Source organism: Danio rerio, chromosome 5 (assembly GCF_049306965.1).
Source record: "Danio rerio strain Tuebingen ecotype United States chromosome 5, GRCz12tu, whole genome shotgun sequence".
In the NCBI taxonomy this organism is placed as follows: Eukaryota; Metazoa; Chordata; class Actinopteri; order Cypriniformes; family Danionidae; genus Danio; species Danio rerio.
Window position 1 is genome coordinate 35,087,004 of NC_133180.1, and position 20,058 is coordinate 35,107,061.

Here is a 20,058-nt window from a genome sequence, read left to right on the forward strand (position 1 = left end):
GTATCAACACAAAATAAGTTGTGCCACATGCAAAATTGAATTATTGACAGAGATAAAATAAATAAATGCTTTGTTGCTTTGGTGTAGTCACATTTTACATTTACAAATATTAGAAACATAATCTCATCCTACAACTAATGATTTGATATAATAATACAGATGAAGTCAGAATTATTAGACCCCCTTTGAATTTGTTTTTCTTTTTTAAAAATTTCCCTTATGATATTTAACAGAGCAAGGACATTTTCACAGTATGTCTGATTATATTTTTTTCTTCTGGAGAAAGTCTTATTTGTTTTATTGTGGCTAGAATAAAAGCAGTTTTTATTTTTTTTTAAAACCAATTTAAAATCAATATTATTAGCCCCTTAAAGCTGTTTATTTTTTTAAGTCTACAGAACAAACCATCGTTATACAATAACTGGCATATTTACCCTAACCTGAATAGTTAACCTAATTTACCTAGTTAAGCCTTTAAATGTTACTTTAAGCTTTATAGAAGTGTCTTACAAATATCTAGTCAAATGGCAAGGATAAAATAAATCAGTTATTAGAAATTGGTTATTAAAACTATTATGTTTAGAAATGTGTTGAAAAAAATCTTCTCACAGTTAAACAGAAATTGGGGAAAAAATAAACAGGGCGCTAATAATTCAGGGGATTAATAATTCTGACTTCAATAATATAATATAATATAATATGATATAATATAATATAATATAATATAATATAATATAATATAATATAATATAATATAATATAATATAATATAGTATAGTATAATATAATATAATATAATAAAATATAATACAATATAATATAATATAGTATAATATAATATAATATAATAAAATATAACATAATATAATATAATATAATATAATATAATATAATATAATATAATATAATATAATATAATATAATATTGGGCAAGGCAGTGGCGCAATAGGTAGTGCTGTCGCCTCACAGCAAGAAGGTCGCTGGGTTGCTGGTTAGAACCTCGGCTCAGTTGGCATTTTTGTGTGGAGTTTGCATGTTCTCCCTGCCTTCGCGTGGGTTTCCTCCGGGTGCTCCGGTTTCTCCTACAGTCTAAAGACAAGCGGTACAGGTGAATGGAGTAGGCTAAATTGTCCGTAGTGTATGAGTGTGTGTGTATATGCGTGTATAGATGTTTCCCATAGATGGGTTGCGGCTGGAAGGGCATCCACTGCGTAAAAACTTGCTGGATAAGTTGGTTGTTCTTTCCGCTGTGGAGACCCTGGAGTAATAAAGGGACTAAGCCGACAAGAAAATGAATGAATATAATATAATATAATATAATATAATATAATATAATATAATATAATATAATATAATATAATATAATATAATATAATATAATGTAGTATACAGGAAGTAAATAAATAGAAAAATAAAAATACATATACATAAGACCAACTAGTTATTTACATTTTTTTTACTCATATCGTCTCCTAACTCTGCCAAATGATGTAATGTTAAAGTAATTTAATGTTGTTTTTTTTGTCCTTTGTTTATTATAGGTGTAAGCCAGGATCCTTCAACCTCCAGCTGGAGAATCCAGACGGCTGTAATAAATGCTTTTGCTTTGGTCACTCCCTCGCCTGTTTCTCCTCCAATCAGTACACGCCAATTTATATCACTTCAGACTTTCTAGAAGGTAATTGCTCCAATATTAATGCTGGTTTGCCACGATTTACATACTGAATAACAGCAATGTTCACAAAGCTCTCACCCCCTGTTGCAGTCACACATTTCTTTTTTCACTCAATTAACACATTTATATTGAAATAATTGTTTTAAATAACTGGTGGTTAATTTTAGGTAATTTCTGACAAGTAATTTTAACAATTAACAAGTGTTTTACAGTTTATTAAAAGTCCCTTAAAACTATTTGATGCACTTGAGCTTAACCAATCTCACTGGCAGAGCTGTGATAAAAACAAAAGGCTTTTTAAAGGAGAGGAGCTATTCTATGCCTCACCCTCTCTTCATTTTTCAGTTGAAATTTTGTCAAACATCAAATAAAAACTGCACATTTCTAAGCACTTCACAGGACCTTTAAGTGTATATACAGGGAGTCCAAAAAACAGGCATCACATTGACAGTCATTTTTAACAAAAGTTTAGTTTTTTGACAAATTCTGGATTTAAATGAATGATGCTAAATAATTTATATATATATTATTATATTCACCTAAAAATATTCACCTAGGTGGAGAAACAGAAGGTTTACTGAACATTTAACTTGTAATGAACAATTTGTATTGAATAAATGAAAGAACGCGAAGTGAAAGCTGTATTCACTAATGATCTGAGACTTGTGTGTTTACTGTGTTTAGATCCAGATGGCTGGAAGGGTGTTTTCTCCAGAGCCCATGAACAATCTCTGATCTGGAAGGAGGGAGAAGTCTATCTGTTGCCCTACCGAGAGGAGAACGGCTTCTACAAAGCACCTGGTAGGAAAGCACACTTCTCAGTTGCCTGCTTTAAAACTACCTTTCACTGGTTACCGGATTTACAATCTCTGTCGCAATGGTCAACGTGTTAAAAAGTATATGCTTTTAAAAAATTATATCAGACAAAAAACTGCTATGTAAAATTAATTCACATAATTTGTGTAAATTGTTCAAACCTACATTTAATAAATATTTAGGCCTAACAAATAAGATTTATGTATTTTGATTGTATATAAAAATTTTAACACTAATAATAACTTATTTATTTGAGGGGGGGGGGGGGGTTTGAATAGATTATTTGTTCACCTATTCATTTTATTTATTTTTTGAAGAGAGTGTTTTGTATGTCTTTGTTTTGTGTCTTTATGTCGTTTTATTGTTTTCACTATGTGATTTTTTTATGAACTGAGGACTCTTTACTGCTAACCAAATCTACTGTTGGGTATAAATAAAGTAACCTAACCTAACCTAACCTAGCCTAATGCTTTTAACATAATTGAACTAATTTTTGTAATAGATATTTGTTAGTTATACATAAATTAGACCAATAAGAACAAGATTTATGTAATAACATCAATATCCAATGACATTTAAATGCTTCTTAACAATTCATCTTTTGTTATGAGTGTGGAGCTGTGTCAATTTTGTCCCTGAATAATAGGGAAACCAATCTGATAGAATTTAACTAATTGGATCTGGCTTTGTCTACAGTAGGGATGCACCAATACCTTTTTTTAAAACCGATTCAATCTCAATACCAAAATTCAGAGTATCAACTGACACAGATCCAAGCCCGATACTGTGCCTTATTTTAAAGCATAATACAGTTTTCATAGTTCTGGTAAAAAAAAAACTCAAATTACATATATTATATATAATATATATTGGAATTATACGGTTCTATCTACATTCTGAATGATTTTGAGATAATGAGCTTTAAAGTTTTTGCATTCCATAGCAAACAGTATATGTGCAACATTTGTTTTTTAAATAAAAAGTCTTAAAATGTAAACAACGTATTTAAAAAAATCCCATAATGTAAATAAGTTGTCATTTAATAATAATCTGTCAATAATTCAATTTTGAAAAAAATGTCAGATAGAACCTTCTTCTTTAGTAAAAATAGATCTATAGGTCTACTGTATGTCAGATGACACAATCTAACTAAACACATGAGGCTTGCTGTAAACTATCCTACATTATATGAGCATTCGTTATGACATTGATCTGTTATGCCCCAGCTTATGTTTCCTTTTTTAATAAAACGATTTTTTTTTTATCTGTTATAGGCTACCACTATTGACCCTAATCAAAACACAAACTGGTTTGTTAAATAAAATATTGCTAGAAATAAAATTACAGTGAAATGTTCATAGTTTCAGAGTAGCCTATATAAGGCAAAATCATTTTTTGTTAATGACAATCCATATTGCGCCCACCAGTTTCATTTTTATTAGCCTAATTTAATCAACTTCTTTGACCACAATGAGCCAGGCTTTACAAATTATTTGCGACACTGAAAGTATTACCCTTAGAAGAATAAACTCTGTCGGAAGGATGAAGGAACTTTTAATATTACAGAATAATTTTGTGTCTGCGCAGCCGGTGCATAAATGAATCGCTTTATGCATCACTGAGACACAACACACAGCCCTCTGCTATCTGTGGACACCTTCAAAACTTAGCAGCACAAAGGGACGAAAATCAGTGCATTGAGGATCTGTCCAATATATTATTGAGCCTTTTTTCATTTAAGGTTCAGGTGGGCCTACTTTGTGTGTGAAGAGCAGGTAATAATCCTCTACTCCAGTGTTGCGAATCGGATCTGCTGATCTAACAGACACAGCACAACATGATTTAGAAACAGCAATGAACTCTATGCTGCAGGTCAAAATGAACCCATTTAATGCTAAACTAAATCCATTTCTCCATTGTAGGAACAAATAGTCTTGGAGAGACTTTCGAGTTGTCATGAACCCGACACGCAGTATGATTTGTGAATGAATGGAGAATGACTAACAGGCACAGCGGAGGAAAGTGCGTAATTGAACATGAATTTACCCACTTGAATATTCATCTATACTTCATATTAAGCTTTAGAATGGCTTCAGAACATTTGGGATACAGTAGGCTTACATGAAAACATTCTAGGCCCTTATAATAGGCTACCTTCAGGGCTTTTGCTGGCTTATAAATTAAACAGAATGTAGGGCATGCACAAGATCGAATTTGGATCAGTACCAGCTGGCCGATACCCGATCCAGCAAAAATATGCAGTATAGAACCAATATCCGATCCAAGTATCAGGATTGGGGCATCCCTAGTCTACAGCTAGATATATGTATACTATATCCATATCTTTTAACAATTTAAATCTTATAGAATTCAATTTTAACAGATTTAGATGGATTCTAAGGAATCTGAAAACAAACATTTAAAAAAAACTGACAACTTAAAATCAAAAGGTTACAGTTAATGATAAACTTCATCATGATTCATTTTTGATTGTACTATAAACTGTAAAAATATCTGTTCATTAACTGTTTCTGTCAGTGCTTAATTTGTAAAAGGATAATTTCCAGAACAAAACCAGGGAATTAAAGTTACTGTGGCCGACGTCCGTCACAAAATTTCAGTTTTGTCGGAACATGACATTACGAGGCAGTTGTATCGGTTGAAGCAAACAAACATGTAGCTACAAATATAAACTGTATGACACATCACTTTTTATTTTGGTAACACCACTGACATTCAGTTCACTTTACTATTATGTGCCATATAAAAAAAGACTCACACTGTCTAGTCTTCAAGAAGAGCCCACAGTTACCTCTTCCCTCATGTTTTCTGGCTGAATTGAGATCACTTTGCTTCTGTCTTGCACTATTCTGATCCAGGGGATCTACTTCTCTTGATTAGGCTCATTATCAGACTTACTCATGGTTTAAAAAATATATGCTTGACTGCCTGTGGCATTTTGAAAGTACAAATATTATTTCGGTAGGCCACTATGCCATAATTTATTTTTGTTGCTTACTGCATGCAAAACACGAATATCTGACACTTCTCAGAAAAGCATCTGGCAAGATCCGGCTCAAATTAAGCACTTTTTCTGTATTTTGTGTTTCACAAGTGTTTGCCATGGTTGTGAGTTGCATTGTGGGACCTTGATCTCTGATCTGTTGATTTTTGACATTGAAAGTCCTATTTAACAAAGTGAGTTTTAGTAGTTTGAAATAATATAATATATAAGACATAATATAGAGAGAAATAAGTTTGTAAAATAACAGAAAATGTACTGACAACTTATTACCATATATACAGCAATAAACCAGACAATATATCAATTTAAACTATTAAAAATGTCAACCAAAGTCAAACCTTTCAAGGTTAAAAGTTGTTGGAAGAAAGATCAAGGTCCCATAATGCATTTCAAAATCAAAAATAAGCAGACAAAAATAAATAAATAAAAACGTGAATCACACAATACAGAAAACTGCTAATATACGGATATTTTTTACAGTGTAGCTTGGTTGGATTGTGTGAGGTAGTTTAATTTATTATAAGCTTTCTTTTTAATGCAAATAAGCTAGCAGATGACAAACAGTGCACTAGAATTAGCATGCTTGGCCATAAATAGAATCTCATAGAGCATCCTCTAAAGATAAAGTAGCTGTTCAGGCCAGTCCAGAGGCTAGTTTTACTCCAGGTCCCTTGAGTCTAGTGGACAGACTGAGGGGATTTGCTCTTGTCTACACGGCAATTTAGCGCCACGGGGAGACACTTAGCCAGAACAACTTGGCTGCGCACACTGGGAGAAATCCTGTTAACATCACATCTTCATGTCTCACACGTTTTCTGATAGATTACCGGCGGCACATTCACAAATATACAAAAAACAATGTCTTTGGATCAAATACTCCTAAAATCTATAAAGGTGCTTTTTGTGGTGCATACGGAGAACGCTAATGTTTTTTATTTGGCCTATAATGGTATGCTTTTGTGGTTCATGTTTTCAGTTTTCCACCTGTGACTGTTTGTTCATGTGATTTATGGGTTGCACTTCAAGTTTGGAGAGCATCCTTTAAAAATGAACTGAAAATAAATGATTTTAAATAATAAGGCTTTGTTAAAAACAATATGTTTACATGTACATGGTGAAATGGAGAGATATGTTTGGCTTTGTGCTTTTTTATCTGTCATGAATATAACATTGGGCTTTGTATTTAACACGACATTAATATCACAGGCATGAGTATTTTATTCCTCCAGATTATTTTCTCGTACTTCCTAAAGAACAATTTAGTTCAATCCACAACAGCAATTTTGCTGTGGAAAGATTTGATTACAGTTTTTGGGGTTATTCATGGTCTGCTGAAAGGTATTAGTTCTTTCAATTTTAATATTCAATGGCTCTTTCTTTTGATAAAAACTCACTAATCAATTATTATTTTTTTTTTTACCATTTAAGATAAGGTTCTCTGATAAATTGTGCAAAGCATCATAAAAATAGTTTAGAATGCACAAATTATGTACTTAGTCATTACATAAACTGGATAATAACAAGTTACATTCTTAACCCAAATAGTTACAAATGTACTAGAAGATTTAATTTAAACCACTTCAGTTTTTAGGCAAGATGAAACTAAACAACCCTATAATTAAAGGTACAGTAGGTGATCTTCCACAGTGCTAACAGCTTAGTGTAAATCTCTGAATCACAGTCCCTCCCCTGCCGTCCAGAGCCACGCCTCCTGAGAAAGGAGCATTCGCACCTTAAAGATGACAGCAAAAGAACCCTCTCTTATGTGTTAAAAGCGACTAGTGCTTGTCCGGCGGTGTGCAGGAATTACAGTTATTACTAAGCCAAACTGACATGCTATTTCAGAGCGAATATGTGAAGTTGCATGGTAAACAATAAAGGAAGAGACTAGGTGGAATAGCGGTATTTACTTGTGTTTTATTGTTAAACTAAATAAAATCTACAATATCGATGCTGTAAAAGGTCCCTTATGAAACTGAAAATAGTCTTATCAATCTATTCGTAAGATTTTAGTGGCTGAACAACACTTCTGTAAAGATATAACCCATTTGTAACAACAACATCTAATGTTACATCAGCTTTGCATGAAGCTAAAATAGTTTTAAAATAAAATATTACCTGTCTAAGAGAAATCCTTCCATGGTGTCGTCCTTTCTCCAGCGTGCAATTGTAACTCCATTATTGATTCAGGTTTTCAAAAAGTTTGATTTAGCATGTTTTTGCCAATTGAGCACATGCGCACGTGCTCTCTCTCTCGTGACCGCCCAGCACATCTATGCACAAACAGCGGTCGGCGGAGCTGCGTACAAACGGCTGCACAGTTGTTCAAATCTGCATTTGCTGGCAGACAGTTTGACCTACTTATTGGAATTATGGGAGATGTTTGCCCAACTCTGTTTAATTGGATGAACTTTTTTAGTTTTATGCTTTACCCAAGATATAAAATACATATCAATACATTTAGATTATTTACTTTAATCATTAATATTTGAATGTGAAAAGACTTTTAACCAGCACAACAAAACATGTTTCTGACTATACTACAGTAAGAACTTTCCCAATGATTATTTGTTGAATTTATTGTGGTGTTAATTCAAGCCTTTCTGCAACGATGAGTCAAAACAATATCTTTTACAAAGTTCACACACACAGTGGACACACACAAACACTGCGCACACGTTTAACTTTGCACTTTTTTTGCATGGATAATGATAGAACACACGTTAATATCCATGGACATCTGTTATGTTCCTGTACAAAATAAACCTGATCTAACGTCCACAAACTGGGATTAAAGCATCTTTTTTTATAATTGTACTGACATACATCTGTGGTGATAAAGTGAAGACGGCAAAATCTCTGTAATTCATTACAAACATGCACTGTTTTGTAAATGTTTTAAACTTTAAAAACTCATTCTTGATCACATTTGATGATGATTAATGATTACAGCGAGCTAAACAGAACTTTTAATCTCGGTTGCTTTGTGCACATCCTTTCTTGTTGATATTGTTATGTATGTTATTACAGAGACATGTTAATACGCAGCTGGTAATCTATTTGGTGGGTGGTTAAACCACACTCCTACGTCACGTTGCATTGGGCCTCACAATGGGAGGAATTTGGATCTTATTTAAACTTCAGGAATTTAAAAAAAAGAGACTAATTGTCTTTATATCACCCCAGTATGACTGTGGACATGCTATATCTACACACAGTTCTGTCCAAAAGATGCTTTTCATCATAGATGCCCTCCAATATCTTTATAATAATAGGCAGGTAGTAAACCAGTAGTTAATAGCATGAATTATGACTTGACCTAAAGGGTTACAGATTCAAACTTTGAGTGGTTTAAGGCAACAAGTGTCCATTATTTTCTTTTTCTAGTATAGTGAACTATTTGGGTTAAGTGTATATCAGAAAACCTATAGCCCTGAACCAATGTAGTTACCATATAAGTCAGAATTATTAGCCCCCTTTTGAATTTATTTTTTCTTTTTTAAATGTTTCGCAAATGATGTTTAAAAGAGCAAGGAAATTTTCACAGTATGTCTGATAATATTTTTTCTTCTGGAGAAAGTCCTATTTTTTTTTATTTCAGCTAGAATAAATACAGTTTTTATTTTTTTTAACCATTTTAAACCCACAAAATGATTAGCCCCTTTAAGCTATAATTTTTTCGATAGTCTACAAAACAAACCATTGTTATACAATAACTTGCCTAATTACCCTAACCTGAATAGTTAACCTAATTAACCTAGTTAAGCCTTTAAATGTCACTTTAAGCTGTATAGAAGTGTCTTGAAAAATATCTAGTAACATATTATTTACTGTCATCATGGCAAAGATAAAATAAATCAGTTATTAGAAATTAGTTTTTAGACCTACTATGTTTAGAAATCTGTTAAAAATATCTTCTCTCCGTTAAAGAGTATTTGGGGAAAAAAATTTAACAGGGGGGCTCATAATTCTGACTTCAACTGTATATCCCAGTGCCACGTACATATAAAATGAGCAACCACAATTTCTATAGTAAACTGCTGCATAATAAAAAAACATGCAATTTTATATTCAGTTTTCCCCCTGCTTTACCAAAATCTGACTGAACTGTGACTTCAAAACTGCGAATACTGTTACACTCTTATTTCTTATGTATCCACAAAGTCCTAATATTCATGTTTACTCTCATCCATCTTTGTTTTCACACCATCAACTGGCTGCAGAGCTGCAGAGTTGCCCTTTTTTGCAGCTCTTTGCAGCACTTGGTGCCGTTTCTCTTATCGCTTCAATGCAGGGCTTGTTTGTGCCGTTCTGACCGCTCTGCTAAAATGCACAGAGATCTATTGCTCCCTCGATGCGGTTAACGATCTCATTTGCTCTCCTCCCCTCCCTCAGTTTTCTCATTTGCTCACGTCTCCTCGTTCATGTGCTTTTGCTTTAGACTACACAGCCACCCCGACTACTGCGACGGCACCCAAGGACTTTTTAGATCATCCTTTTCATAAACGTCACTTTCTAAATCACGCCGCACACTTTATTTGGATCTTTAATGCTTTTTTCACACATGACCGGCCTCAGCAGAGAAGAAATTCAATGGGAAGGAGGAACGCTTCCCTGATTAAAGTCTGTCTTGAGTATTGGAAGGAGTTGCATAGATAATGTGTGTGCGCGTGTGTGTGTTTCTTCACTTGAATAGCTCATCTAGCTGGGCACAGCTTTAGGCTTTTGACACCACTGAGGCTGCCATGTCAACAGAGGGGTGACAAGATACCAAAGCCAAGCATCCAAGCCAAGAGTTTAGCTGGCTGACTGCGCCAGACTGTGTGTGCGCATGTATGTGTGTGTGTGTGTGCGTTTGTTGTGCCATCTCCCCAGAGGTACATCTGCTCCATGGTGAGAGGACAGAGTGGAACATTTATCATAGCTTTGAGGAGAAAACAACATGTCACACACACACACACATGCACACACAAACACATATACACACCCCCCAAAAGCTGGTCGCAAGCTGTCTCAGAGTCACAAACACAGATGGAGAGAGACGGAGGTCGCCGTGAGATTAGAGTTAAAGAAGGATGGGGGCTGGAGGGAGAGCTAAAACGCCCCCTGTCCGCAGAAAGATGCGTCCAGGTATACCACAGTGTGTCCGTGAACAACTTGGCCGGTGCTCCCTGACAGCCAAACATATGCCTGGAATAAATCTCTCCGGCAATCAGGACTCGCTGGCAAGACGTATCAAATGTGATCAACTGAGACAAGTGGCACAAATTATGCTCAATCCTTTAATCACAGAGATTGATGTTTAAAGCCTGGGTTTAATCGTAATATCCCTCCCAACTTCTCCTCCCGTATGTGAGATTGTGCTGATTGTAAAACGGAGAAATATCAATAGAACTGCAGCAATAAGGCCAATTACATTCATGAACAGACACCTCTATTAAAATGCGTGATGCCTGCCGCAGTAATGCTGCTACGCCATGTTACAGTACAGTGGGTGGCTTGGGATGATACTGGGAGAAAAGTGCAAGCACACCTCACTGTGGTTGCATTGAGGTAAATACTGTATAAACACCTGCTACGTAAGCCTCTCTACCATCACTGGCTGATTTGTTGGAGGATCTTCGCTGTGTTGTGTTTTTAAAGGGACAGCACACCTAAAAATGAAAATTTTGCTATTTAATTACTGTAGTTGAAGACATTTTTCTTTAGAAGCCACTGATTGATCAACTGTGCTCATATGAATTGGTATGATTTTGGGAAAGAAATAGAATTGCATTATATAGACACAGGGATGGATTGCTTTGTAAATATTGCTATAAGTAGTCATCTGAAGAAATGAAATCATTTTGCAATATTTGTACATCTGGAATGCTAAGTAAATTATATATATATATATATATGTATATATAATTTTTTTTTATTAAGAAAGGTTTATTTTTTAGTGCAAAAGATCACACTCAACAATAATTTTTAAACGTGCAGTAGGTGATCTGCCTAAATGCTAAAAGATTAGCATAATACTGTATCTTTGAAACAAAATCCCTCCCCTGCCGTCCAAAGCCATGCTTCTTGACACCACAAACATGCACATTAAAGAATCCCTATATAAATATATACACATATAATGTTTATTATCTGCTACTTTAAAAATAGTCTAGCTGTTACCTTTAAAGACACCTTGATAAGTGTAGACCCAAACCCCCAGAAAGATGCAGAAAATGCATTTCAGCTGGTTTCTGCCAATAAAAACGTCCCAGATGCTCAATCCATCGCCTCAGAGGGATTGTTTGTGTGAAGCTGAGGAAATTTAATTGAGGCTCAGTGGGTTTAATTGAGTCAGGGAAAAGTTAAAGCCCGGATTGATTGTTAAGTTTGATGACGGCTCACTAAATGTCACCAGGCTTTGTTGTGGTGGTGACGATTAATTTGTTTGTCTGAGAGAGGGTTAACACCTCCATTTAATCAAACCTGATCTTGAGGAGATGGGAGTTAAATGGGTAGTGCCGGAAACTATGAGGAAAAATGTTTTCTTCTGAGCATGATCGGCTATATTTTTACACCTTTATACACCTTCTTCAGCACGTCTGTGTTTTCTCTTGGGTTGCTTTATGGTTTGTGGAATTTCCATTTAAAAGATCTGAAACAAATAGATAAATGCTAATATTGCAATACAAATAATCTAAGAAAACTATGTGCTATATTTTTATACATTCTGATGATAATTTTATGCGTAGTGTTTTGATTTGACATTAGTCTCAGTTGAGACAATTGAGAGTTTTGTTTCTCTAGATTTTTTTCTCTCTTTGTATACCTTAGAGTACAGAATTGTTTATTCTGTAATATTGATTTAGGCTGTCAGGTGTCTCCAAAAACAATCTGTTTCAGGTAAAGAAAGGTGTTGGAAGAATAACTCAGACTGTACATTTTTTTTAAACTCTCTGAGTTAAAGTTTGCTTCAGCATCTCTACGGGTGTGGTTGTTGAAAACAACAGGAATCCAGCAGATATAGAACATTTTAGCCTCCTTTTGTTGAAGTTGACTCATACTTGTCTGTGTGTGTGGAACCGCAGGGGGGTGGAGAAGAAAACACACTCCCGCTAAGTATCTAACAAGCTTTCAGGTTGTCAGGGCTTAGAATGTTTTACAGCTCTTTGTTTCAGGTGAAGCATGTGGTGCTGTGCATGTATTTCAGGCTCAGTTCGATGGTGAAGAGATGATGGAGACGAGAAACTCTTTGGGGTGCCAGATAATGGTCCAGTTAGAGACTTGAGTCCACAGAGTGGCCAGTGCTTTAGTTTTGTAATTTTGCTATAATTTTAAGGACGTGTCACAGTATGCAAAAATGATGTGCTTTCACTTATTCCTATATGAATACACAATCCAAATTAGACAAATTAATTAATTGAATACCTTTACTGTAAGGCAGAGAACCAACAAACGTTAAATAATTGTAATAAGGAAATAACTGTAAAACTACCATTGAACTGAAAGCAAATAAACAAAGTGTTCAGGCCTGGCTCTTTATCTTCCACTGATGTCTCTCCTCCTAAAGCTGCGGTCACACTGCACTTTTCTCCACATAGATTTCCATTCATATGCATGTGAATGCGTCAGACCGGAAACGAAAGGTCGTGTGGCAAGTTTCGCATTTTGCTTTGTTGGAAAGTTCAAACTTGGTGAACTTTTACCTGCGAAATCATATCACATGATTGCGTAAGACCAACCGAGGATCTAAACATGACTTCTCAAGACAAAAATTTAAAACCTGAACCAATCGCTCGCTTTTATAAATGTCTAATCATCCTGTTTAATTCCACCCCATTTCGCAGTGCCGTATGACAGAATTTTGCACGCACAAACTCTATTGTGATCGCAGCTTTATATGCTCCTCCATGAGACTCGAGAAAGGTGTCGCACACAGGTGATGATCGTTAACACTCCCGCCACTGGCCTCGTTCTGTTCCCACAGTTCTCTGCCCAGGCAAACTCACTACAGTGTGCTTTATACAAATATTTTCTAATGTTTTGATAAAAGCAGCTAATAACAGATGAGAAATTATAAGTAAAAGGCTGTTCCTACAAAACACTTAATGTAAATATATGCACAAATTGATAAAATAAAAACGTCCTTTCCCATATATCATGTACAAGATGCTGCAAAAGATGTGTTATGGTCAAACATGTTCTTGTTTACAGCGTGTCGGGGCTCTTCCATTAAAGCAGGAGGTATGGTTAGCAAGCAAATTATATCTTTTTAATCTTCAAATGAGGAAAAAACAAAAACTTGGCTATACAAAACTAAGTAAACCAATAGATAAATGAAACTTCAAAAACAAAACCAGGCTCTTAAATGAATGGAACCACACCACTTTCATTCACAGAGGGTCATTCACACACAAATATAAACAAACAAAAAGACATAAATTCACAAATCATTAAAAACCAATCCATAAAATAGTATACATGCATCATATTCACATTTACCAAAGTCTGTGCTTTACCAAATGCCTCTTGGGCAGTATGCTATAAATGGGGAACACCAAATTCTCCAAAACTGTTAGCCAGGCTTACAATTACGTTATATATTTGGAATCACCAATAAAATTAAACAACAACCAACTCATAAGGTTTCTAAACGTTCAAATCGTGCACTCGAAAGCGATTACGGCACCAACGTCATTTAAGGCTGTTCTACACATTATCATCCTCTGAATAATGATCACCTGATCCCGCTGCTCCTCTGAAGTAATCCACAACCTGTTCTTGATTGCGACTCTCCTCCAGAAATGAAAGTGACACTTTGTTTACCAGTTTGTTGTGAATAGCTGCTGCTGTCATGTGATGTGCGTTTGACAGGACAGACAGTACCTCGCAGTCATTTCATACAAATTACAAAACCAGAAAACTTTTGTTTTCAAGTGTAGTGTAGTTCATTTAAAAGTAGAGATTTCAAGCTTTATGCGGATATATTTCGTATGTCTGTAAAGCAAGTATTCACAGAAATTTCAGTGCGTTTGTTGACCACATAAAGTGTCGTAAAGGCACACATCTGATCTGAGCCTCTCCCCCGGAGGATCGTCAGTTTATATCAATCGATTATTGTACTAGTAGGTAGGGCTTCTTTCACCGTATTTACTGTTACACATTTCCCCATTTAAAACTATACGAGTGACATGTCTTGTGTATTCGTTAGTCTTTGCATTTACATCAATCTTGAAAAATAAACAATTATTTCTTATACTTATTGTTATACACCATTCACCAACATGTGCTGTAGTTAATAAAATGTGTAGGAGCTAACTGCCTTTCTCTTGCATCCTAAGAGCGACAACATAAACTTCCTAACTTAGACCATATGTGCACAAATTAAAAAAATCAAATATACATTTACAAGAGGAAAAATAAACAAGTAAAAACACAATACACACATTAAAACAAGTAAATCTTTCAAATACACATTTAACCATTAACCCTTTAAAATGTTATGTAATAATTAATTACAGTAATAAGTATTTACATTTGCTTGTGACTTCTGTTCTCTTAGAGAATAATAGAAAACCGTGCAGTGAAATGAAGAAAAAAGAGTGTTTAAGAGAGAAAGTCAGACATCATTGAATCCCTGTCACAGAAAGCACTGCTATCCATAAGCAGAGCCTCTAATCACTACCTGCAGGCACATCTCTCAAAGTCCCAACACAATGAAACTATTTTACTATAACCACTGGCTATTCTAGTGTCTGAGCAAACTTTTTACTGTCTGTCTTTCCCTTAGCACACTCTTTCCATCCTAGACGAATCATATTTTTTCACAGGTATTGCTTTTGCTTTATGAATGTAACTCATCACTGGGAAATATTCTTGAACTCAAGCGAGTATTAAATTCTGGGAGGAGTGACGATTAACTGCCCAGATATCCACTGGCTCCAAGGAAAAATTATAGCAAGACCTCTAGGCACCTACTGCTCGGAAATGCCCCATCAAAAACAAATAGATAAACACACCTTGTTTTGTGTACAATAGCCAAGGATACAGGTGCGCATATTTGGGCATGTGTACATCATCAAAATAAGACAGTTCTTATGACATTGTACAACAATAATTGCTATTTTTACATTATTCTGAGGTGTAGGTTTTGGGGTTAGGGTAGACGTTGTTAAAACACAATGTAATGGGTAATTTATTATATAATGTAAATAATTGCCATCAATTTCAGACTAGCTGTATCCCTTCTAGCAACCATGTACAACCTTTTTAAAAAGGTGTTTGGTAAAATGTAAATGGGTTTTATTTTTGCAGTTGGAATTTGTAATTTTATTTATATTTTATTTGGTACACTTTGCTAGCACTGGTTTGGACACCATGTTGGCCTCAGAGCTGCCATAGTTCTTCAGGGCTCAGATTCAACAAGGTGCAACAAGGAATCATTTCCCAGAGAGTTTTTTTCTATGACAATTTATTTCAAATATGCTATGACAATACATTCCATTTACATTCAGTCGAAGTCAGAATTATTTGCCCCCTGAATTATTAGCCCCCCTGATTATTTTTTCTGCGTTTTCTGTTTAACAGAGAGAAGATTTTTTCAATACATTATTAAACATAATAGTTTTAATAACTTATCTCTAATAACTGATTTATTTTATCTTTGCCATGATGACAGTAAATATTATTTGACTAGATGTTTTTCAAGACACTTCTATACAGCTTAAAGTGACATTTAAAGACTTAACTAGGTTAATTAGGTTAACTAGGCAGGTTAGGATAATTAGGCAAGTTATTGTATAACAATGGTTTGTCTTTGTTCTGTAAACTATCGAAAAAAAAAAATTACCTAAAGGGGCTAATAATTATGTCCTTAAAATGGTGTTTAAAAAATTTAAAACTTTTTTATTCTAACCGAAATAAAACAATAAGACTTTCTCCAGAAGAAAAAATATAATTCTTCGTCTTCCAAAATTAATTTTCTTCATCATCTGGAAAATATTTTAAAAAGAGAAAAAAATTCAACAAGGGGCTAATAATTCTGACTCTTAAGATCATATTTTTATCTCACATAAATAAAATATATGCAACATTTTAAAATATTGCAAAAATGTCTGTTTGCACATATATTTGCACATATATTTCAACCATTGGAATACATATAGCTAAAATATATTAGCCATAATTTTATACTCTACATGTGTTCATATATGGCCATATATGAACATATGGACATAAACTGTATATTTAAATATAATAATATCTAATAAATTTATACATTTTTTTTTTTTTTACATATTTGAAATCCAAATATAGCATACGTCATATGTAGGTAATTTCCAAATATTTGTATGCTTCCAATTTTTCTCTATGGGATAAGTCTCTTTTTCCATCACATCTAAATTGTATGCAATTGGATTGAGACACTGAGACTATGGAGGCCATTTGAGTAATAGTGAACTCGCTGTCATGTTCTAGAAATGAGTTTGAGATTATCTGAGCTGTGTGACATGTTGCTTTATCTTGCTGAAAATAGCTATTTCAACACGGTCATATAGAGATGGGCATGGAGAGCAACAAAACTCAGGAATTCAAAGTGTCCAAAGAAAAAAAATCCCCAACATCATTCCATCAGTATGCTTGAAATGTTCATACAAAGCAAGATTGATCTATGTTTGTGATCAAGTCAAATTCTGACTCAACAATCCGATTTGCTTCAATGTCATATGTGTATTAAGAGATATTATCCTGCACACCTCGATTGTAATGAGTGTATTATGAAGTTAAAGGCATGCCTTACCCCAAAATTACAATTCTGTTATCGTTTAGTCAGCCTTTACTTGTTTCAAAAAACAGTTTGATGTTTTTTGTTCTCTTGAACACAAACAAAGATATTTTGAAGAATGTTCAACACAGGCTTATATATTTCTGGAGTTCGCGGATTATTTAGCCAGAAGTATGTATGGCTGCATTTCATCCTTGAAACAAACGCTATGTGGCAGTATGATGTCGTTCCTTTTCACACTTACCAGCTGACCGATTACCGTCATATGGATGTTATTCAGTCAGTCAGTCAACAGTGGCCTCTGGTGGATTAATGCGAGAGAAAAAAGCAAAAAAAAAAGCCTGTGGTGCATTCACGAAAGCAAAAACTGTAGAAAGAAAATGTACCTCCTGGAACATATTTTGCGCTCTCCGGAAATGTATATAGCGGTACGTTTTCAGAACGAGAATGTTGGAAACCTGTAACCATTACCACCCATAGTAGGAAAAATAAATACCATGTAAACCATTGGTTACAGGCTTCTATCATTTTTATTTTCTTTGTGTTTAACAGAACGAAAAAAAACTCAAACTCGTTTTGGAACAAGTCAAGATTGAGTAAATAATGACAGAATAATTTTTTTTTGGTTGAAATATGTCTTTAATATTGCTGCTTTATCCACAAAATTATAATTAAAAAAACTAGCCTGGTAACTATACACTGACAACTTGCCACAAGCCATTTTGGCCCACAGAATTAAAACTGTTTATACTTTTTTTTCTGACCATTCTCTATAAATCCCTGAGATGCTCATCCAAAAATATCTTAGTTTCAGCACTTTCTAAAATACTCAAAAATGACCAGCCTGTCTGGCACCAGATTCAGAGTCCATTAAATAACCTTCTTTCTCATTCTAATTCTCTTATATTGTAAATACTGCCGCCTGCTTCTGAAAAAGCAGTGTGGCAGAGCTGATTTCAAACTTGACTTCTGCTGCTATTTAAAATGTGCCAACTACTTAACAGCCACTCTAGCCTTTTCTATACTAAATACTTAATCAAACAGATTAATCTAAGACTTTGTGTTCTTTATTGATTTAACAACAGTAGGTTTATAAAAGCACACAGTTCTGTATGTGCCTCAGCATGTGTGTGTGTATATATATATATATATATGTGTGTGTGAATACTAGCTTGTGTCCACGCATGCATGTGAGTTTTTATGTGTGTGTAGAAGCTCAGCTTGGAATCTTTGAAGTCTTATTAAAGCTCTTTAATGAGGCAGGATGAGATGAGTGGCAATTAGGGTCGTCCTCTTACACTCTCTTGCATATAAAGATGTACAAACACAACGAGATCAGAGAGATCCAACCTTCATACTTTCTCCAAACCAGAAAATTCCACTTCCTTCAGTGAACTGAACATTTTGGTCTCCTGATATATTTTTACAGTTGTTATCTGTCATGGTCACACACTCTTCATTGTGCTGGTGTTTATCTTTGGTAATCGGGTCGCTGCAGCTCAGCGGCTGGTGTAATGTGCTGGTAATCTGCAGGTTGTGGGTTTGTGTTCCAGAACATTCTGAGCTGCCCTTGAGCAAACCACTTAACTCAATTCACAGCCCAGCTGTTGCTACCTGATAGATGTTACTCTCACGTGTGGCTAATCACACCATGGTCAAATACCAATCAGAATATGCTGGCTAATTTTTTAAACATAATTTCTTTTTAATCTTTTTTGCAGATAAATATCTTGGAAACATGTTGCTAAGTTACGGACGGACCCTTAGCATGTCATTTACAGCCGAGCTGGAGGAGCTGTTGCCCAGAAGTGTGACTGTGAGGCTGGAGGGCTCTGGGATGTCAGTTTCTGCTGATTTACACACTCAACAGGAGCCTTATTCACAGCTGGAAAAGACACCCATTAACTCCTTTTCTCTCAGGTGTGTGTGAAAAAGTGATTGTTATGAGTGTTGTTTGCTCATACAGGACAGATTATTAGTGTACAAGGTAAAATTACATATTTATTTTCATACATCAACCCTCATGTTTTGTTCTGACCTGGAATGGATTGTATAGATACATACTGCAGCACCATTGTTCATCTATCACAGTAAACAATTTTGTGTTTAATAGACGTCTAATACACATTTAAACGCACACAGCTTGGAAAAGACAGGGCTAAACTTGGGCTGTCAGTGAAAATTTTAAAGAAACATATTGCAAACGTCAGAAATTTGAGTCTAATAGATGTTTTGCAGATAAACAAATGCAAAACAATTTGATCCCAGCTGTTATTAATCAATCCATTCTTGTTTAAATAGAATTTATGAGGAGCTCTTTTTTTGTTGTTGACAGAAATGACAGATATAACTTTATAATAAGGTAAATTAACTTATTGTCCTTGATTTTGTTATCAATAAATTTGATTAGAGTTTATTCCATATTGTGTGTATATACCCAGCAAACAATTTTGTGTTTAATAGACATCTAATAGACATCTAATAGACATATAAACACAGCTCGGCTGATACAAGGCTGAACTTGGGTTGCCAGTGGGAAAAAAAAAAAAAAAAAATATATATATATATATATATATATATATATATATATATATATATATATATATATATATATATATATATATATATATATATATATATATATATATATATATATATATATATACACACACAGTTGAAGTCTGAGAATTATTATCCCCCTTGAATTATTAGCCCCACTGTTTATTTTTTACCTTAATTTCTGTTTAATGGAGTCAAAACATTTTCAACACATTT

General features: G+C 34.5%; 1 protein-coding gene across 1 annotated transcript in view; it reads left to right on the forward strand.

Annotated features, from left to right (window-relative positions):
• Window positions 1–20,058, forward strand: part of lamc3 (laminin, gamma 3) — a 136,138-nt gene that overhangs the window by 56,875 nt on the left and 59,205 nt on the right. The window contains exons 8-10 of the mRNA XM_682251.11: window positions 1,542–1,678; window positions 2,360–2,476; window positions 19,005–19,203. Coding sequence (XP_687343.5) covers window positions 1,542–1,678; window positions 2,360–2,476; window positions 19,005–19,203 — 453 coding nt within the window. The remainder of the gene's footprint in view (window positions 1–1,541; window positions 1,679–2,359; window positions 2,477–19,004; window positions 19,204–20,058) is intronic.